Raw genomic sequence first — 22,929 nt, 5'->3', positions numbered from 1 at the left:
CTGTACCAGCAGAGGGCCAGTACATTACACTGACCACCAGACCTGGGATCTCTCCTCTCCAGAGCAGGTTATTTATTTGTATTTTTATAGTTTGATTGAGCATGCCTGGAGGTTCTAGGTAGGCAGGGTTTCATTGGTTCCATTGTAGCCAGGCCAGCTCAATCAAGCAGAGAGAAATGATTCAAAATGAAAGCTTTCTGTTTGAACCCAGAGCTAGAGGAGAGGTTAGGATGTATTCCACTACACTGACATAACACTCACTCACACAACCACCGGGCTAGAAATCAGTCTGCACCACTAGTACCCCATCTGAAACACCTTGAGGAGTCTCACCATTATTGAAGAGGGAACCGTCAAGGCAACACATGGCTCGCTGGTCATCTTCACAAATTCAGGACCAAAGAAATTCTGCAATAGGAACGAGAGACAGAGTAAGAAGAGGTTACACACACACACAGACTGCACCGTGTCGTGCTGTAAAAATGTTAGGTCTACTTGTTGTCCCCATCTAAAAATCACACAGGCAGTCATTTCACATAGAGACAGCTTTGGTTTTAGATCATGTGTAGGCTTGAGATGTAGGTAGGCTACCTTAGGTTTGCTTATGCGGTAGGCTACCTTAGGTTTGCTATGCGGTAGGCTACCTTAGGTTTGCTATGCGGTAGGCTACCTTAGGTTTGCTATGCGGTAGGCTACCTTAGGTTTGCTATGCGGTAGGCTACCTTAGGTTTGCTATGCGGTAGGCTACCTTAGGTTTGCTATGCGGTAGGCTACCTTAGGTTTGCTATGCGGTAGGCTACCTTAGGTTTGCTATGCGGTAGGCTACCTTAGGTTTGCTATGCGGTAGGCTACCTTAGGTTTGCTATGCGGTAGGCTACCTTAGGTTTGCTATGCGGTAGGCTACCTTAGGTTTGCGGTGGTGTGGTAGCGTTGCATTGAGAGGGTCCCGGAGGTCCAGCATGGAGGTGCGTGCCAGGGGCTCATCCCCGGTGTAGAGGCTGGCTCGGGGGTCGTCCCCTGGGTATAGGGAGGCCCTGGACAGCCTGTTAGCCAGGTGAGCCTGGAGCCTCTGAACCTCTTCCTCACGTCTCTGGAGCATCAGACCCTCGTCGGCTGCACCCTCATGTCGCCTGGGGGAAAAACAGATTGAAATGTACAACAGAACGGACATGATGGATTCCACACTATACATTGCAGACATTCATGCGTGTGCAGGCCCTTCATACAGCCTGCGTGGGGAGGACATGGAAATAAGATGCATAGAACTGCCATGATTACTTACTCTGGATGACCGAGACAAGCATATACACAGAGTGTTACAAAAACATTAAGAACACCTTCCTAATATTGAGTTGCTCTTCCGAATATCCTTGTTTCGTCAGGGCTTGGACTCTACAGGGGGGGACTTGGACTCTACAGGGGGGGGCTTGGACTCTACAGGGGGGACTCTACAGGGGGCTTGGACTCTACAGGGGGGGGCTTGGACTCTACAGGGGGGGCTTGGACTCTACAGGGGGGGGCTTGGACTCTACAGGGGGGGGGGGGCTTGGACTCTACAGGGGGGGACTCTACAGGGGGGGGCTTGGACTCTACAGGGGGGGCTTGGACTCTACAGGGGGCTTGGACTCTACAGGGGGGCTTGGACTCTACAGGGGGCTTGGACTCTACAGGGGGCTTGGACTCCTTGCCCCCCTCTTCCTCTCTCCTCCCTCCCTGCTGCATTGCTCCCTCCCTCTACTTCCTCCTCTTCCTCTCTCCCTGCTGCATTGCTCCCTCCCTCTACTTCCTCCTCTTCCTCCCTCCCTGCTGCATTGCTCCCTCCCTCTACTTCCCCCTCTTCCTCTCTCCTCCCTCCCTGCTGCATTGCTCCCTCCCTCTACTTCCTCCTCTTCCTCTCTCCCTGCTGCATTGCTCCCTCCCTCTACTTCCTCCTCTTCCTCTCTCCTCCCTCCCTGCTGCATTGCTCTCTCCCTCTACTTCCTCCTCTTCCTCTCTCCTCCCAGGGATGCTGGGTGGTGGACTGTTCTTGATACACACGGGAAACTGTTGAACGTGAAAAACCCAGCAGCGTTGCAGTTCTTGACACAAACCGGTGCGCCAGGCACCTACTAACATACCCCGTTCAAAGGCACCTAAATCTTTTGTCTTGCCCATTCCCCCTCTGAATGGCACACACACACAATCCATGTTTCAATCGTCTCAGGGCTTAAAAATCTTTCTTTAACTTCTTTAACCCAGTCTCCTCCCCTTCATCTACACCGATTAAAGTGGATTTAACAAGTGACTCAATAAGGGATCTGAGCTCTCACCTGGTGTTCCCCGGGCGCCATCAATATCGATTAAGGCACCCTTCCGCAACCCTCTTATGCAGAGGGGTTGGGTTAAATGCAGAAGACACATTTGAATGTATTTCAGTTGAACAACTGACCAGGTATCCCCTTCCCCTTTCACCTGGTCAGTCGTTCATGGAAAGAGTAGGTGTTCTTAATGTTTTGTTCACTCAGTGTATGTTCTACATTAGACATTTCTATCCAGACACTATCAGTCAGCAACATGGTGACAAAGTTAAATGCCTGAGAAAGGTTGTGTATTGTCCTAGTTATGCATTCATTTGATTTTTGACAAGCTATGTCAAGGAGATTTATTTTAGAGATGTGAAAAACCCGAAATTCAAGTCTTTCATGGATGTAATACGGTCCTGTGTGCTTAATGTCAAACTGAAGCTTAGACATAAATCTAAAAGCACAAGAACATTCAGACCTCTTCCCCTTTTCCACATCTTGTGACATAACAGCGTTACTCTAAAATTGATTCAATTGTTTTTCGCATCAATTGACACAAAATACCCCATAATGACAAAACGAAAAGAGGTTATTAAAAATGTTTGCAAAAAAAAAAAATATATATATATATATATCACTTTACATGGCCCAGTATCTCCTATCGTCTAATTAACATCACTTTACATGGCCCAGTATCTCCTATCGTCTAATTAACATCACTTTACATGGCCCAGTATCTCCTATAGTCTAATTAACATCACTTTACATGGCCCAGTATCTCCTATAGTCTAATTAACAACACTTTACATGGCCCAGTATCTCCTATCTAATTAACAACACTTTACATGGCCCAGTATCTCCTATCGTCTAATTAACATCACTTTACATGGCCCAGTATCTCCTATCGTCTAATTAACATCACTTTACATGGCCCAGTATCTCCTATAGTCTAATTAACATCACTTTACATGGCCCAGTATCTCCTATAGTCTAATTAACAACACTTTACATGGCCCAGTATCTCCTATCTAATTAACAACACTTTACATGGCCCAGTATCTCCTATCTAATTAACAACACTTTACATGGCCCAGTATCTCTTATCGTCTAATTAACAATACTTTACATGGCCCAGTATCTCCTATCATCTAATTAACATCACTTTATATGGCCCAGTATCTCTTATCGTCTAATTAACATCACTTTACATGGCCCAGTTTCTCCTATTGTCTAATTAACATCACTTTGTATCTCAGTACCCCATTATTTGTATTTCTACTTTGCACATTCTTCCATTGCAAATCTACCATTCCAGTGTTTTACTTGCTATATTGTATTTACTTCGCCACCATGGCCTTTTTTTGCCTTTACCTCCCTTCTCACCTGATTTGCTCACATTGTATTTGTTTCTACTGTATTATTGACTGTATGTTTGTTTTACTCCATGTGTAACTCTGTGTCGTATCTGTCGAACTGCTTTTATTTATCTTGGCCAGGTCGCAATTGTAAATGAGAACTTGTTCTCAACTTGCCTACCTGGTTAAATAAAGGTGAAATATTTTGTACATTTTTAAAAATCTCCTATCGTCTAATTAACATGACATTGCATGGCCCAGTATCTCCTATCGTCTAATTAACGTCACTTTGCCCAAAACATTCAAACAAAGGCATGAAAAAAATGTATCACCGCAACTGGTCTAAATTATAAGGGTGTGTAACGGATGTGAAACGGCTAGCTTAGTTAGCGGTGTGCGCTAAATAGCGTTTCAATCGGTTACGTCACTTGCTCTGAGACCTTGAAGTAGTATTTCCCCTTGCTCTGCAAGGGCCGCGGCTTTTGTGGAGCGATGGGTAACGATGCTTCGAGGGTGACTGTTGTCGTTGTGTGCAGAAGGTCCCTGGTTCGCGCCCGGGTATGGGCGAGGGGACGGTTTAAAATTATACTGCTACAGGTGCACCCCTGTGTCGGTCCTCTTTGAACTATCAGCCTTCCGATGAACAGAATAAGTATCTCTAACGGTAATCACATACCACTTACACTACAATGAAACATATCGACATGCAAGACTCTTTATGAATGCTTGAAACAATCCAAACATGACAATTTAATTCACACAGTAACATGCATTTTGTCGATTCACGTTTAATCAGTCTTCAACTCTCCTGGCTTCAGTGAGCCTATGACTTCTGTGGGAATGTCTACAGATCAGGTGTGTTTGACCACTGTGTTAACCCGCAGATGGTCAGTCATTCAAACAGTGCCATGAATGGTGATTGAGTCATCACGCTGTGCTCCCACGCTAGCCAGTCGCTAGTCACGAGTATCACCTTCTCTCATCATCACGCTGTGCTCCCACGCTAGCCAGTCGCTAGTCACGAGGATCACCTTCTCTCATCATCACGCTGTGCTCCCACGCTAGCCAGTCGCTAGTCACGAGGATCACCTTCTCTCATCATCACGCTGTGCTCCCACGCTAGCCAGTCACTAGTCACGAGGATCACCTTCTCTCATCATCACGCTGTGCTCCCACGCTAGCCAGTCACTAGTCACGAGGATCACCTTCTCTCATCATCACGCTGTGCTCCCACACTAGCCAGTCGCTAGACACGAGGATCACCTCTCAGTATTCCACCACAAAAGGTCTAGTTAAAAGTTGTCCTAAAATCCCCCAAGCAACTAAAACGTGGAGAAAAGACATATTGGTTCCATAGCTAATCTGCATGCGTCACATAAAACTGGATAGTTTAATATACTCCATTAAAAACGTTATGGACATTTGGTTACTGGTTTTATAGATGATGGATAGAGATAAACACGTGAATACACACACCCCCACCCCGGAAAGTATTCCCGAACCCTAGACTTTTTACACATTTTGTTACGTTACAGCCTTATTCTGAAATTGATTAAATAAAAAATCATCCTCAGCAATCTACACAATACCCCATAATGACAAAGCGAAAACCGGTTTCTTAATTTTTGCAAATGTATTAAAAATTATAAACCAAATCATATTTACATAAGTATTCAGACCCATTGTATTGAGACTCGACATTGAGCTCAGGTGGATCCTATTTCCATTGATCATCCTTGAGATGTTTCTACAACTTGGTTGGAGACCACCTGTGGTAAATTCAATTGATTGGACATGATTTGGAAAGGCACACACACTGTCAACAGTGGGCCCTTATATAGACAGGTATGTCAGAGCAAAAACCAAGCAATTAGGTCGAAGGAATGGTCCATAGCGCTCCGAGACAGGATTGTGTTGAGGCACAGATCTGGGGAAACCTACCAAAAAATGTCTGCAGCATTGAGGGTCCCCAAGAACAGTGGCCTCCATAATTCTTAAATGTAAAAAGTTTGGAACCACCAAGACTCTTTCTAGAGCTGGCCGCCCGGCCGAAGTGAGCAATCGGGGGAGAAGGGCCTTGGTTAGGGAGGTGACCAAGAACTCTACGGAACAGAGTTCCTCTGTGGAGACGGGAGAACCTTCCAGAAGGACAACTACATTTGCAGCACTCCACCAATTAGACCTTTATGGTCGAGTGGCCAGAAGGAAGCCACTCCTCAGTAAAAAGGCACATGACAGCCTGCTTGGAGTTTGACCATGAGAAACATCAGGTTTCATCAGACCAAAGAACTCTTTGGCCTGAATGCCAAGGGTCACCTGGCAACATCCTTACGGTGAAGATGGTGGTGGCAGCATCATGCTGTGGGGATTTTTTCAGCAGCAGGGACTGGGAGACTAGTCAGGACCGAGGGAAAGATGAATAGAACAAAGTACAAAGAGATCCTTGATGAAAACCTGCTCTAGAGCGCTCAGGACCTCCGACTGAGGCGAAGGTTCACCTTCCAACAGGTGAACCAGGTGAGCCCGGACTTGAACATCTCTGGAGAGACCTGAAAATAGCTGTGCAGCGACACTCCCCATCCAACCTGACAGAGCTTGAGAGGATCTACAGAGAAGAATGTGAGAAACTCCCCAAATATCAGGTGTGCCAAGCTTGTAGCGTCATACCAAAGAAGACTCGAGGCTGTAATTGCTGCCAAAGGTGCTTCAACAAAGTACTGAGTAAAGGGTCTGAATAGTTACAGTACCAGTCAAAAGTTTGGACACACCTACTCATTCAAGGGTTTACATTTGTATTATTTTCTACATTGTAGAATAATAGTGAAGACATCAAAACTATGAAATAACACACATGGAATCATGTAGTAACCATAAAAACAATGTTAAACATGTGAAAATATATTAGATACAGAAGATAGCCTTATTTGGTAAAAGACCAAGTCCATATTATGGCAAGAACAGCTCAAATAAGCAACTAGAAACGACAGTCCATCATTACTTTAAGTCAGTCAATACGGAAAATGTCAAGTACTTTGAAAGCTTCTTCAAGCAGCAAAAATCATCAAGCGCTTTGATGAAAGTGGCTCTCATGAGGACCGCCACAGGAAAGGAAGACCAGTTCTCTGCTGCAGAGGATGAGTTCATTAGAGTTAATTGCACCTCAGAATTTGCAGCCCAAATACATTTTTTCAGAGTTCAAGTAACAGACAAATCTCAAAATCAACTGTTCAGAGGAGACCACGTGAATCAGGCATTCATAGTCGAATTGCTGTACAGAAACTACTACTAAAATAAAATAAAGAGACTTGCTTGGGCCAAGAAACACGAGCAATGGACATTAGACCAGTAGTCCAAATTTGAGCTTCTTGAATCCAACCACTGTCTTTGTGAGACTCAAAGTAGGTGAATGGATGATCTCAGCGTGTGTGGTTCCCACCGTGAAGCATGGAGGAGGTGGTGTGATGGTACTTTGCTGGTGAAACTGTCAGTGATTTAGTTAGAATTCAAGGCATGGCTACCACAGCATTCTGCAGCAATACGCCATCCCATCTGGTTTGCGCTTAGGGAGACTATAATTTGTTTTTCAACAGGACAATGACCCAACACACCTTCAGGCTGTTTAAGGGCTATTTGACCAAGAAGGAGAGTGATGAGTGCTGGCCTCCACAATCGCCCAACCTCAACCCAATTGAGATGGTTTGGGATGAGTTGGCCCGCAGATTGAAAGAAAAGCAGACAATAAATGCTCAGAATATGTGGGAACTCCTTCAAAGCTGTTGGAAAAGCATTCCTCATGAAACTGGTTGAGAAAATGCCAAGAGTGTACAGAACTGTCATCAAGGCAAAGGGTGGCTACTTTGAAGAATCTAAAATCTATTTTGATTTGTTCAATAGTTTTTTGGTTACTATGAGTCCATATGTGTGATTTTATAGTTTTGATGTCTTTACTATTATTCTACAATGTAGAAATAGTAAAAGTAAAGAAAATCCCTTGAATGAGTAGGTGTGTCTAAACTTTAGACTGGCACTATGTAAAATGTGATTTCAGGTTTTTCTTTCGAATACATTTGAAAAAAGAATTTTTTTGTTGCTTTGTCATTATGGGGTATGTAGAATGATGAGGGGAAACTATTTCATCCATTTTCGAATAAGGCGGTAATGTGGAAAAAGTCCAGGGGTTTGAATACTTTCCAAATGCACTGTATCACTAAAATCTAAAGCGCCAGAACAGCTGTTTGGGTGAGAGTGTGTCGTTCCACTCTGTGGCCCTGTGCCCAAAGTGTCTGCCTACACACAGGATCAATTATGAAATCCTACTGGCACTGATTAGCCTACCACACCCCACCACACTACAGCCAGCTTGCTGCCGACAGTGTAAATCACACTGATATCACACACACAGCCAGTAGCAGAGCCCAATGGAACCCTATTCCCGAAATAGTGCACTACTTTTGACCAGAGCCCTATGATGCCCTATTCCCTATATAGTGCACTACTTTTGACCACAGCCCTATGATGCCCTATTCCCTATATAGTGCACTACTTTTGACCAGAGCCCTATGCTGCCCTAAGTCGCTCTGGATAAGAGCGTCTGCTAAATGACTTAAATGTAAAATGTAAATATAGTGCACTACTTTTGACCAGAGCCCTATGATGCCCTATTCCCTATATAGTGCACTACTTTAGGCCAAAATTCTGTTGTTCTGCCCCTGAACAAGGCAGTTGCCGTAGGCCGTCATTGTAAATAAGAGTTTGTTCTTAACTGACTTGCCTACTTAAATAAAGGTAAAAAATAAAAAGACTAGACCATAGAGCCAGGTTATACATGAATTTAACCAGCAGGGGGTGCAGGAGGGCCATAGATAAAACATTATACAACTAATGGGTAAGACTGCTTCAGGAAGTTAAAAAAACATTACCCTTTAGGAAGCACACCTTACCCTGGAACAAGTGTGAATAATTGAAAATGGGATGAATTACCTTCTATGATATACATTTCCAGATTTTTATTTAACCTTTATCCTGATACATAACTCCCACTCGGACTGGCGTGTTTCCAAACCTTAACTACGACACACCTCTCCGTTTTCACAGTTTTTTATTTTTGACCTTTATTTAACCAGGAAGTCAGTTAAGAACATATTCTTATTTTCAATGACGGCCTGGGAACAGTGGGTTAACTGCCTGTTCAGGAGCAGAACGACAGATTTACTAGTCCAACGCTCTAACCACTAGGCTACGCTTCCGCCCCAGTCTTGTGCAACGTGAACGATGTGCGAATAGCTTCACCCTGAGATGCATACATTTAGTTGAACATTAACAGGTGTCTATCCTGGGCCACGGTATATACACTACATGACCAAAAGTATGTAGACACCTGCTCGTCAAACATCTCATTCCAAAATCATGGGCATTAATATGGAGTTGGTCCCTCCTTTGCTGCTATAACAGCCTCCACTCTTCCGGGAAGGCTTTCCACTAGATGTTGGAACATTGCTGCAGGGACTTGCTTCCTTTCAGCCACAAGAGCATTAGTGAGGTCGGCACTGATGTTGGGCGATTAGGCCTGGCACGCAGTCGGCGTTCCAATTCACCCCAAACGAGTTCGATGGGGTTGAGGTCAGGGCTCTGTGCAGGCCAGTCAAGTTCTTCCACACCGATCGACAAACCATTTCTGTGTGGACCTAGCTTTGTGCACAGCGCATTGTCACACTGAAAACAGGAAAGGGCCTTCCCCAAAACAGTTGCCACAAAGTTGCAAGCACAGAATTGTCTACAATGTCATTGTATGCTGCAGCATTAAGATTTCCCTTCACTGAAACTAAGGGGCCTGGACCGAATCACAAAAAACAGCCAAACACCTTTATTCCTCATCCACCAAACTTTACAGTTGGCACTATGCATTGGGGCAGGTAGCGTTCTCCTGGCATCAACCGAACCCTGATTCCTCCATCAGACTGCCAGATGGTGATGCGTGATTCATCACTCCAGCCAACGCTTGAAATTGCGCATGGTGATCTTAGGCTTGTGTGCAGCTGCTCGGCCATGGAAACCCATATCATGAAGCTCCCGACAAACAGTTCTTGTGCTGACGTTGCTTCCAGAGGCAGTTTGGAATACAGTAGTGAGTGTTGCAACCGAGGACAGACGGCGGTCACGTTCTGTGAGCTTGTGTGGCCTACCACTTCACGGCCGAGCCGTTGTTGCTCCTGGATGTTTCTATTTCCCAATAACAGCACTTATAGTTGACCAGAAATTTGATGAACTGACTTGTTGGAAAGGTGGCATCCTATGACGGTGCCATGTTGAACGTCACTGAGCTCTTCAGTAAGGCCATTCTACTGCCAATGTTTTGTCTATGGAGGTTGCATGGCTGTGTGCTCGATTTTATACGCCTGTCAGCAACAGGTGGGGCTGAAATAGACATATCCACTAATTTGAAGGGGTGTCCACATACTGTTGGATATATAATGCTAAATGCTATAGAGCAGGGTGTGCACACACACAAACGCACGTTTCTATAGCAGGACTCAGACATTTGACTGGACACTAGGAATGTGAGATGGGAGAGAGCACACTCAGGTGAAGGGTTCTTTTCATTAGGGCGTTTCTATAGCAGGACTTTTTAAAAAAATTTTTAAACATTGTGTAATGAAAAACAAAAAAGTTCAGATGGTACCCTGTTTCGGACTGTTTTCTTCCATTGCGTATCCTAATGAACAAAGCCCAGGTAAAATCTTCTTCTGGGAACGGACATGCCTGTATCTCAGGTGTAATTCTTAACAAGGATGTACCTGTGTCTGTGTGCGTTGTGGCTGGTGAGAGACATGCCGTGATGGTCTGAGAGAGCCAACTGGGAGCTGTAACGTCTCACTTCCTCTGGTTTCTTAACTGAAACAGAAGAAATCAAATATATCAAGTTACATCACATGATCAATAGCACGCGCTAACAGGCAGCAGCCTCCGAGGGGCGGCAGCCTCCGAGGGGCGGTAGCCTCCGAGGGGCGGCAGTACTCCGAGGGGCGGCAGCCTCCGAGGGGCGGCAGCCTCCGAGGGGCGGCAGTACTCCGAGGGGCAGCAGCCTCCGAGGGGCAGCAGCCTCCGAGGGGCCTCCGAGGGGCAGCAGCCTCCGAGGGGCAGCAGCCTCCGAGGGGCAGCAGCCTCCGAGGGGCAGCAGCCTCCGAGGGGCAGCAGCCTCCGAGGGGCAGCAGCCTCCGAGGGGAGTTGGTCGAGTAGTGACGGTGAAAGTGGAACAGACCAGAAGTATCACACATTCATAGAACTAAGCAACGGTTAACAGCAGCAGTGTCTGAGGTTGCTGGGAGTGCAGTTAAGCTGTTTAGAATTTCCTTTCCAAGATGAGGGGGACGTGAAGTCGACAGCAGTGGTGTAAAGTACAGAAGTAAAAAGACTTTAAATTACTACTGATGTCATTTTTTGTGGGTATCTGTATTTTAATTTATATTTTTGACAACATTTACTTCAGTACATTCCTAAAGAAAATTATGTACTTCTTACACCATACATTTTTTCTCACACCCAAAAGACCTTCTTACATTTTAAATGCTTAGCAGGACAGAAAACGGTCCAATTCACCAACTTATCAAAATAACCTCCCTGGTCATCTCTACTGCATCTGATCTGAAGGACTCACTAAACAGAGACCATCCCTGGTCATCTCTACTGCCTCTGATCTGAAGGACTCACTAAACAGAGAACATCCCTGGTCATCCCTACTGCCTCTGATCTGGAGGACTCACTAAACAGAGAACATCCCTGGTCATCTCTACTGCCTTTGATCTGGAGGACTCACTAAACAGAGAACATCCCTGGTCATCTCTACTGCCTTTGATCTGGAGGACTCACTAAACAGAGAACATCCCTGGTCATCTCTACTGCCTTTGATCTGGAGGACTCACTAAACAGAGAACATCCCTGGTCATCCCTACTGCCTCTGATCTGGAGGACTCACTAAACAGAGAACATCCCTGGTCATCTCTACTGCCTTTGATCTGGAGGACTCACTAAACAGAGAACATCCCTGGTCATCTCTACTGCCTTTGATCTGGAGGACTCACTAAACAGAGAACATCCCTGGTCATCTCTACTGCCTTTGATCTGGAGGACTCACTAAACAGAGAACATCCCTGGTCATCCCTACTGCCTCTGATCTGGAGGACTCACTAAACAGAGAACATCCCTGGTCATCTCTACTGCCTTTGATCTGGAGGACTCACTAAACAGAGAACATCCCTGGTCATCCCTACTGCCTCTGATCTGGAGGACTCACTAAACAGAGAACATCCCTGGTCATCTCTACTGCCTCTGATCTGAAGGACTCACTAAACAGAGAACATCCCTGGTCATCTCTACTGTCTCTGATCTGGAGGACTCACTAAACAGAGAACATCCCTGGTCATCTCTACTGCCTCTGATCTGAAGGACTCACTAAACAGAGAACATCCCTGGTCATCCCTACTGCCTCTGATCTGAAGGACTCACTAAACAGAGACCATCCCTGGTCATCTCTACTGTCTCTGATCTGGAGGACTCACTAAACAGAGAACATCCCTGGTCATCTCTACTGCCTCTGATCTGAAGGACTCACTAAACAGAGAACATCCCTGGTCATCCCTACTGCCTCTGATCTGAAGGACTCACTAAACAGAGAACATCCCTGGTCATCTCTACTGTCTCTGATCTGGAGGACTCACTAAACAGAGAACATCCCTGGTCATCTCTACTACCTCTGATCTGAAGGACTCACTAAACAGAGACCATCCCTGGTCATCTCTACTGTCTCTGATCTGGAGGACTCACTAAACAGAGAACATCCCTGGTCATCTCTACTGCCTCTGATCTGAAGGACTCACTAAACAGAGAACATCCCTGGTCATCCCTACTGCCTCTGATCTGAAGGACTCACTAAACAGAGACCATCCCTGGTCATCCCCACTGCCTCTGATCTGGCAACTCTCTAAACACAAATGCTTAGTTTGTGAATGATGTTGGAGTGTGCCCTTGGCTATCTGTAAATTTAAAAAACACGAACAATTGTACCATCTGGTTTCCTTAATATAAGGGATGTGAAATCATTTACTTTTTATTTGACATTTTTGCAATTACATTTCATTTTGATACTTAAGCCTATTTAAAACCAAATACTTTTAGACTTTTACTGAAGTAGTATTTTACTGGGTGATTTTCACTTGAGTCATTTCCTATTAAAAAGGTATCTTTACTTTCACTCAAGTATAACAATTGTGTACTTTTTCCACCACTGGTGAATAGTCAGCTCTGGCTTCAAGACACATGACTCATAACGAATCTACATTCAACGACACATTTTCCTCTTTCGCTGTGGAATTTGAAACACCTTGCGTGTAACGAACATGCAGTTTTTGTATTTTAAAGTTTAAAAAGGACTGGCTTGAATGATATGCTACCTTGTCTGTATTCTGTGTCGGAGGATGCTACAGAGGGGCTCTCACTGGACGAGCTGTAGTCACTGTGGTACCTCCGATGGGAGTGGAGAGGATCTGAAAGAGAGACACATTAAAATCACAGTTATTATATTGGATCTCTATGCTCTGAAAGACAGACATTTACTCAGACAGTAGAGAAGCTGCTGTGTGTCAAAGAGACAGAGTGTATAAAACATGAGGAACAACTGCTCTTTCCATGACAGACTGATGACCCGGTGAAAGCTATGATCCCTTATTGATGTCACTTTTTAAATTCACTTCAATCAGTGTAAACGAAGAGAACGATTAAAGAAGGATTTTTAAGCCTTGAGACAATTGAGACATGGATTGTGTATGTGTGCCATTCAGAAGGTGAATGGGCAAGACAAAATATTTAAATGGGGCAAGCCGAAAGTGCCTCTGAACGGGGTAGGGTCGTAGGTGCCAGGCGCACCAGTTTGAGTGTGTCAAGAACTGCAAAGCTGCTGAGTCTTTCACGCTCAACAGTTTCCAGTGTATCAAGAATGGTCCACCACCCAAAGGACATCCAGCCAATTTGACACAACTGTGGGAAGCACCTGAGTCAATTTGCTTCCCGATAGAACGTTTGAGAACTTGTAGAGTCCATGCCCTGACGAATTAAGGCTGTGTTGAGGGCAAAAAATAGGGTGCAACTCAATATTAGGGAGGTGTTCCTAATGTTTTGTACAAGCAGTGACTTTTCATGAGAGAACAGTCACTACATCATAGTCACGTTTTGCTTTCACAGCTCCAACACATCTGTAGACGCAGCACCACTGTGAGTTATGGCTATAAAATCATGCAAAGTAGTTTTTTCATTTGGACACAGAAAAAACTAGTTTAAGCCAAGAAGCCATATTTTATGTCCCAACCAAATACATTGAAATAAATTCATTTTAAGAGGATTTGACTGATTAGCAGCGAAGACGCTCTAACTCAGGGGAAACGGAGCGTCTGCTAAATGACTTAAATGTAAATGTAAATGTAGTGAGACTGAGGCGGTGTCACAAATGCCACCCTATTCCCTATATGGGCTCTGGTTAAAAGTAGTACACTATATAGGGAATAGGGTTCCATAGGGCTCTGGTCTAAAGTAGTGCACTATATAGGGAATAGGGTTACATAGGGCTCTGGTCTAAAGTAGTGCACTATATAGGGAATAGGGTTCCATAGGGCTCTGGTCTAAAGTAGTGCACTATATAGGGACTAGGGTTCCATAAGGCTCTGCACTAAATAGGAAACCATAGGGCTCTGGTCTAAAGTAGTGCACTATATAGGGACTAGGGTTCCATAGGGCTCTGCACTAAATAGGGAACCATAGGGCTCTGGTCTAAAGTAGTGCACTATATAGGGAATAGGGTTCCATAGGGCTCTGGTCTAAAGTAGTGCACTATATAGGGAATAGGGTTCTATAGTTCTCTGGTCTAAAGTAGTGCTCTATATAGGGAATAGGGTACCATCTGGAACACAGCATGAGAACTCAGAGCAGCAGTTCCTTTTGATTCTCTAAAATAGTTTGTGAACAAACACATTAAACCAGTTGGAGACAACAGTAAGAAAAAAATAATAACTCATACCAGGAAAGTAAACAAATGTGGAAAGATGTCATGAAAAGTCCCTATAATCAGATAGAAAATATCATAAATAATAGGTGAAGGCAGCTAACTTGACACTGCAAAGTGTTGTGAATATTCCTCTAGTCTTAACAGCCCGGGCAGGGAAAGAGGCAGGGCTGTGTGAGAGGAGATCTGACTAGATGGATTAGAGGTAGGGTTGACTGGCTATGTGAGAGGAGATCTGACTAGATGGATTAGAGGCAGGGATGACTGGCTGTGTGAGAGGAGATCTGACTAGATGGATTAGAGGCAGGGTTGACTGGCTGTGTGAGAGGAGATCTGACTAGATGGATTAGAGGCAGGGTTGACTGACTAGATTGATTAGAGGCAGGGTTGACTGGCTGTGTGAGAGGAGATCTGACTAGATGGATTAGAGGCAGGGATGACTGACTAGATGGATTAGAGGTAGGGTTGACTGGCTGTGTGAGAGGAGATCTGACTAGATGGATTAGAGGCAGGGATGACTGGCTGTGTGAGAGGAGATCTGACTAGATGGATTAGAGGCAGGGATGACTGGCTGTGTGAGAGGAGATCTGACTAGATGGATTAGAGGCAGGGATGACTGACTAGATGGATTAGAGGTAGGGTTGACTGGCTGTGTGAGAGGAGATCTGACTAGATGGATTAGAGGCAGGGATGACTGGCTGTGTGAGAGGAGATCTGACTAGATGGATTAGAGGCAGGGATGACTGGCTGTGTGAGAGGAGATCTGACTAGATGGATTAGAGGCAGGGATGACTGACTAGATGGATTAGAGACAGGGTTGACTGGCTGTGTGAGAGGAGATCTGACGAGATGGATTAGAGGCAGGGATGACTGGCTGTGTGAGAGGAGATCTGACTAGATGGATTAGAGGCAGGGATGACTGACTAGATGGATTAGAGGCAGGGATGACTGGCTGTGTGAGAGGAGATCTGACTAGATGGATTAGAGGCAGGGATGACTGGCTGTGTGAGAGGAGATCTGACTAGATGGATTAGAGGCAGGGATGACTGACTAGATGGATTAGAGGCAGGGATGACTGACTAGATGGATTAGAGGCAGGGATGACTGGCTGCATGAGAGGAGATCTGACTAGATGTATTAGAGACAGGGATGACTGACTAGATGGCTTAGAGGCAGGGTTGACTGACTGTGTGAGAGGAGATCTGACTAGATGGATTAGAGGCAGGGTTGACTGACTAGATGGATTAGAGGCAGGGATGACTGACTAGATGGATTAGAGGCAGGGATGACTGACTAGATGGATTAGAGGCAGGGATGACTGACTAGATGGATTAGAGGCAGGGTTGACTGACTAGATGGATTAGAGGCAGGGATGACTGACTAGATGGATTAGAAGCAGGGATGACTGACTAGATGGATTAGAGGCAGGGTTGACTGACTAGATGGATTAGAGACAGGGTTGACTGGCTGTGTGAGAGGAGATCTGACTAGATGGATTAGAGGCAGGGATGACTGGCTGTGTGAGAGGAGATCTGACTAGATGGATTAGAGGCAGGGATGACTGACTAGATGGATTAGAGGCAGGGATGACTGGCTGTGTGAGAGGAGATCTGACTAGATGGATTAGAGGCAGGGGTGACTGACTAGATGGATTAGAGGCAGGGATGACTGGCTGTGTGATAGGAGATCTGACTAGATGGATTAGAGGCAGGGATGACTGGATGGATTAGAGGCAGGGATGACTGGCTGTGTGAGAGGAGATCTGACTAGATGGATTAGAGGCAGGGATGACTGGCTGTGTGATAGGAGATCTGACTAGATGGATTAGAGGCAGGGATGACTGGCTGTGTGAGAGGAGATCTGACGAGATGGATTAGAGGCAGGGATGACTGGATGGATTAGAGGCAGGGATGACTGACTAGATGGATTAGAGGCAGGGATGACTGGCTGTGTGAGAGGAGATCTGACTAGATGGATTAGAGGCAGGGATGACTGGATGGATTAGAGACAGGGATGACTAGATGGATTAGAGGCAGGGATGACTGGCTGCGTGATAGGAGATCTGACTAAACTCCATGGGTGAGTCAGAACTCTTCAAATGAGACCATGCTAAAATAGCAATCCATTGGTGAATCGGCGCCAATATTTTCCATTTGTGGCGAAATCAAAATGAAAGAAAAGTGATCTTGCAAATTCAACAGGTTTTGTTTAAGTGCTGTCTTTAACGTTAATACCATCTTTGGTGCACTTATCAATGCACAACCACAAGTTTAAAACGCATTCTGTCATTCCAAAATGCGGACTGCGATATATTTGAACATTACTATTTGATAAACACAAATAAACATTTAATTAATAAATTATGTCACCTCTTGAGTGGTACACTACGAAGCAGGTTCAATGAGTTAGCCATCTAACTTAGATAAGGAACCAGAAATCACCATTCGCTTTCTTAATCAATCAGAAAAACAAACTTCGATGTGTTTTTGGCTGAGTCAATTAGACCACGCACAGTTCCAGCATATCATTTAAAAAAATATATTTAAAAAATCTGAATATTTAGGTAAGTTAGCGAGCTAAGTCATTGAACCTGCATTGTAGTAAACCTCTCTACTGTGGTAAAACCCATGAGGTCAGTCCAACATACCTTCAAGTGTTTACAAAACCAGAAAGTCCTGCTCACTCCATGCTACTGCACATACTTTAAAAACAACATTCTTCAGAGATTTCTCATGTAGGCGTGGGGATAAAAAAAAGACTTCTCAGTACAGTAGGTTTCTGGCCTATTTGGTGTCTTACGTAAACAATGAGCAGAGCAGAATGGTAAGACACTTAAAGCAACAGGGATATCGATGCTGAGTGAGTAGGCCACGATTGACCGGTTCACCTATCGACAAAAAAATAGTTCCTCAGATCCTTCCACTGCGACTCCAGATCTCAGAGAATAAAGCGGATTCACACTGACCCTGACTAACGTCTGTCCCATTGGGAATAAAGATGATTAAGTAAGTAAAAGTAGTAAATAAATCTGACATCGGCTGTGAAGACCTTACTAAATGCTACAGGGAGGGGTGGTAATGTTTTTTTAGTAGGCCTACCGCCAATCAAATGATTCAAGGGACATCTTTCATGGACACAATTGTAAGCCAAATATATTTTCATCACGTGTGCGTACATACATTTACGACAGAAAAGGTATGTCAAATGGAGATTCTGTCATTCTGCCCATCAGCAGCAGCTCTGAGGAAATAGCCTAGTGAGTGAAGACCAACACACCTGACCCAGATAACCCACGTCTACAACAGTACCTACCCACCAACCCACGTCTACAACAGTACCTACCCACCAACCCACGTCTACAACAGTACCTACCCACCAACCCACGTCTACAACTGTACCTACCCACCAACCCACGTCTACAACAGTACCTACCCACCAACCCACGTCTACAACTGTACCTACCCACCAACCCACGTCTACAACAGTACCTACCCACCAACCCACGTCTACAACTGTACCTACCCACCAACACATGTCTACAACAGTACCTACCCACGTCTACAACTGTACCAACACACGTCTGAGGAAATGGTCTTCACTCACTAGGCTAACCCACCTCTACAACAGTACCAACCCACCTCTACAACAGTACCAACCCACGTCCACAACAGTACCAACCCACGTCCACAACAGTACCAACCCACGTCCACAACGGTACCAACCCACGTCCACAACGGTACCAACCCACGTCCACAACAGTACCAACACGTCTGACCCGGTTAACCCACGTCTGACCCGGTTAACCCACGTCTACAACAGTACCAACACGTCTGACCCCATCCTGTGTAGCACGACTTCTCTTTATTTTCGGTCCTCCTTCCCGGCCCCGTTGTTCCACCAAACCTGATAAGGTTCAGTGCCGTGACCTCTCTTGTTCCACCAACCCTGATAAGGTTCAGTGCCGTGACCTCTCTCTCTCTCAACGGGACCATTAGTAGTGACCGTCACGTCGATGAAGAGATGTTGAATCATAACACTCAGGTCTAACGCAGGTTGTGAAGGTGCCGTCCGTCTAACTACACCGGTGTACATGTTTTAGTTATTTAAAACCCATTCACTAGGACCTCTGAGAGCTGGAGGGAGCTGGTCATTGGAAACGCTTTGCCATACGTACACACACACACACACATATACATACACACACACATATATATACACGTTCAGTTCAGACGCTATACACTCGTCACCCTGTTTACCTCCCATTCAGCTGACTTTCCTAATCTAAACTAGAGCAAAACGTGCATTTACTTGATCTCAGCTATCTGCCTTGATACGTCTGTGAGTTAACACAGCCCCGCCCCAGGGTAACACAGCCCCGCCCCAGGGTAACACAGCCCCGCCCCAGGGTAACACAGCCCCGCCCCAGGGTAACACAGCCCCGCCCCAGGGTAACACAGCCCCGCCCCAGGGTAACACAGCCCCGCCCCAGGGTAACACAGCCCCGCCCCAGGGTAACACAGCCCCGCCCCAGGGTAACACAGCCCCGCCCCAGGGTAACACAGCCCCGCCCCAGGGTAACACAGCCCCGCCCCAGGGTAACACAGCCCCGCCCCAGGGTAACACAGCCCCGCCCCAGGGTAACACAGCTCCGCCCCAGGGTAACACAGCTCCGCCCCAGGGTAACACAGCTCCGCCCCAGGGTAACACAGCTCCGCGGTATCTAACTATAAAGAGAGGGTGTGGACAGTGGTTTAAAGGGATGGCCTCCTGATAATGATTTTCGAATGGGAGCTCTATTACATTTAACCAACCATTAACCTTTAATTTAATTCAGACAAAAAAAATGTCACTAAATCAATCTGTTTTCACCATTAGACTAACAGCTCTGCTGAGAGAGAGCGAGAGGAGCAGACCAGCAGTAAAGGTGACATGATTCTTCACGCAGTCAGAGTAGCCAGAAACACTCCCAGAGGACAAGACACACATCTGTATTCTACACCGGTGCTTCCTGCTGCCTCCTCTCACAGTCTGCTGTCAACAAATCAAAACAGAGCCACTGACTCTTCTCTGGGACAGAAACGGTAACGTGGTAAGGCCATCCAGCCCTGTACTGCCTTAGACATCGTCACACAGGCTGTGGAAGGTGGCAGTCAAGGCCAAGACAGAGGATAAAGAGCCGAGGAGGGCCAGGCTCAAACACACAGACACACCCACAGCTAATCTGGAATGAACATCTCAGCACATTCCCCACGCCAACACACTCCGCAGAGGGAAGGAGAACAGGGCAGAGTGGGAAAGAGAGTGTGTGTGTGTGTGTGTATTTGGGAAGATGAATAGTTTACTTTGAAGATCTAATCCTCCCAGTGAATCATTTGATAATTGATTCATTAATGTTTTGTCTTTCTATTTTATAACTGTTTGGATTTTCTGCTTCCAAGGCAATAATCACCAACACACACTAGTGGAGAGAGAAGGAAAGGCCTCACTATGTTATCTGAGTCACACTAGGGGAGAGAGAAAGCCCCACTATGTTATCTGAGTCACACTAGGGGAGAGAGAAAGCCCCACTATGTTTATCTGAGTCACACTAGTGGAGGGAGAAAGCCCCACTATGTTTATCTGAGTCACACTAGGGGAGAGAGAAGGAAAGGCCCCACTATGTTTATCTAAGTCACACTAGTGGAGGGAGAAAGCCCCACTATGTTTATCTGAGTCACACTAGGGGAGAGAGAAGGAAAGGCCTCACTGTGTTTATCTGAGTCACACTAGGGGAGAGAGAAAGCCCCACTATGTTTATCTGAGTCACACTAGTGGAGAGAGAAGGAAAGGCCCCACTATGTTTATCTAAGTCACACTAGGGGAGAGAGAAAGCCCCACTATGTTTATCTAAGTCACACTAGGGGAGAGAGAAAGCCCCACTATGTTTATCTAAGTCACACTAGTGGAGAGAGAAGGAAAGGCCCCACTATGTTTATCTGAGTCACACTAGGGGAGAGAGAAAGCCCCACTATGTTTATCTAAGTCACACTAGGGGAGACAGAAGGAAAGGCCTCACTGTGTTTATCTGAGACACACTAGGGGAGGGAGAAAGCCCCACTATGTTATCTGAGTCACACTAGGGGAGAGAGAAAGCCCCACTATGTTTATCTAAGTCACACTAGTGGAGGGAGAAAGCCCCACTATGTTTATCTGAGTCACACTAGTGGAGAGAGAAGGAAAGGCCTCACTGTGTTTATCTGAGTCACACTAGGGGAGAGAGAAGGAAAGGCCTCACTGTGTTTATCTGAGTCACACTAGGGGAGAGAGAAAGCCCCACTATGTTTATCTGAGTCACACTAGGGGAGAGAAAGCCCCACTATGTTTATCCGAGTCACACTAGGGAAGAGAGAAAGCCCCACTATGTTTATCTGAGTCACACTAGGGGAGAGAGAAAGCCCCACTATGTGTATCTGAGTCACACTAGTGGAGAGAGAAAGCCCCACTATGTTTATCTGAGTCACACTAGGGGAGAGAGAAAGCCCCACTATGTTTATCTGAGTCACACTAGGGGAGAGAGAAAGCCCCACTATGTTTATCTGAGTCACACAAGTGGAGAGAGAAAGCCCCACTATGTTTATCTGAGTCACACTAGGGGAGAGAGAAAGCCCCACTATGTGTATCTGAGTCACACTAGTGGAGAGAGAAAGCCCCACTATGTTTATCTGAGTCACACTAGGGGAGAGAGAAAGCCCCACTATGTTTATCTGAGTCACACTAGGGGAGAGAGAAAGCCCCACTATGTTTATCTGAGTCACACAAGTGGAGAGAGAAAGCCCCACTATGTTTATCTGAGTCACACTAGTGGAGAGAGAAGGAAAAGCCCCACTATGTTTATCTGAGTCACACTAGGGGAGAGAGAAGGAAAGGCCCCACTATGTTTATCTGAGTCACACTAGGGGAGAGAAAGGAAAAGCCCCACTATGTTTATCTGAGTCACACTAGGGAGAGAGAAGGAAAGGCCTCACTGTGTTTATCTGAGTCACACTAGGGGAGAGAGAAAGCCCCACTATGTTTATCTGAGTCACACTAGTGGAGAGAGGAAGCCCCACTATGTTTATCTGAGTCACACTAGGGGAGAGAGAAGGAAAAGCCCCACTATGTTTATCTGAGTCACACTAGGGGAGAGAGAAGGAAAGGCCCCACTATGTTTATCTGAGTCACACTAGGGGAGAGAGAAGGAAAAGCCCCACTATGTTTATCTGAGTCACACTAGGGGAGAGAGAAGGAAAGGCCTCACTGTGTTTATCTGAGTCACACTAGGGGAGAGAGAAAGCCCCACTATGTTTATCTGAGTCACACTAGTGGAGAGAGGAAGCCCCACTATGTTTATCTGAGTCACACTAGGGGAGCGAGAAAGCCCCACTATGTTTATCTGAGTCACACTAGGGGAGAGAGAAAGCCCCACTATGTTTATCTGAGTCACACTAGTGGAGAGAGAAAGCCCCACTATGTTTATCTGAGTCACACTAGGGAAGAGAGAAAGCCCCACTATGTTTATCTGAGTCACACTAGGGGAGAGAGAAAGCCCCACTATGTGTATCTGAGTCACACTAGGGGAGAGAGAAGGAAAAGCCCCACTATGTTTATCTGAGTCACACTAGTGGAGAGAGAAGGAAAAGCCCCACTATGTTTATCTGAGTCACACTAGGGGAGAGAGAAGGAAAGGCCCCACTATGTTTATCTGAGTCACACTAGGGGAGAGAGAAGGAAAGGCCTCACTGTGTTTATCTGAGTCACACTAGGGGAGAGAGAAGGAAAAGCCCCACTATGTTTATCTGAGTCACACTAGGGGAGAGAGAAGGAAAAGCCCCACTATGGTTATCTGAGTCACACTAGGGGAGAGAGAAGGAAAAGCCCCACTATGGTTATCCGAGTCACACTAGGGGAGAGAGAAGGAAAGGCCTCACTGTGTTTATCTGAGTCACACTAGGGGAGAGAGAAAGCCCCACTATGTTTATCTGAGTCACACTAGTGGAGAGAGGAAGCCCCACTATGTTTATCTGAGTCACACTAGGGGAGCGAGAAAGCCCCACTATGTTTATCTGAGTCACACAAGTGGAGAGAGAAAGCCCCACTATGTTTATCTGAGTCACACTAGTGGAGAGAGAAGGAATGGCCCCACTATGTTTATCTGAGTCACACTAGGGGAGAGAGAAAGCCCCACTATGTTTATCTGAGTCACACTAGGGGAGAGAGAAGGAAAGGC

General features: G+C 45.8%; 1 protein-coding gene across 4 annotated transcripts in view; it reads right to left on the bottom strand.

Annotated features, from left to right (window-relative positions):
- Window positions 1-22,929, bottom strand: part of ptpn13 (protein tyrosine phosphatase non-receptor type 13) — a 178,313-nt gene that overhangs the window by 57,320 nt on the left and 98,064 nt on the right. For all 4 annotated transcript variants that reach the window (XM_046305174.1, XM_046305175.1, XM_046305177.1 and 1 more), the window contains exons 8-11: window positions 13,084-13,176; window positions 10,432-10,528; window positions 905-1,130; window positions 334-408 (exon numbers count right to left, since the gene is read on the bottom strand). In XM_046305174.1, the coding sequence (XP_046161130.1) occupies window positions 334-408; window positions 905-1,130; window positions 10,432-10,528; window positions 13,084-13,176 (491 nt within the window). The remainder of the gene's footprint in view (window positions 1-333; window positions 409-904; window positions 1,131-10,431; window positions 10,529-13,083; window positions 13,177-22,929) is intronic.

This window comes from Oncorhynchus gorbuscha, linkage group LG16 (genome assembly GCF_021184085.1).
Source record: "Oncorhynchus gorbuscha isolate QuinsamMale2020 ecotype Even-year linkage group LG16, OgorEven_v1.0, whole genome shotgun sequence".
NCBI lineage: Eukaryota > Metazoa > Chordata > Actinopteri > Salmoniformes > Salmonidae > Oncorhynchus > Oncorhynchus gorbuscha.
Note: the sequence above shows the minus strand (reverse complement) of the source record. Positions and strands in the feature narration are given on the sequence as shown.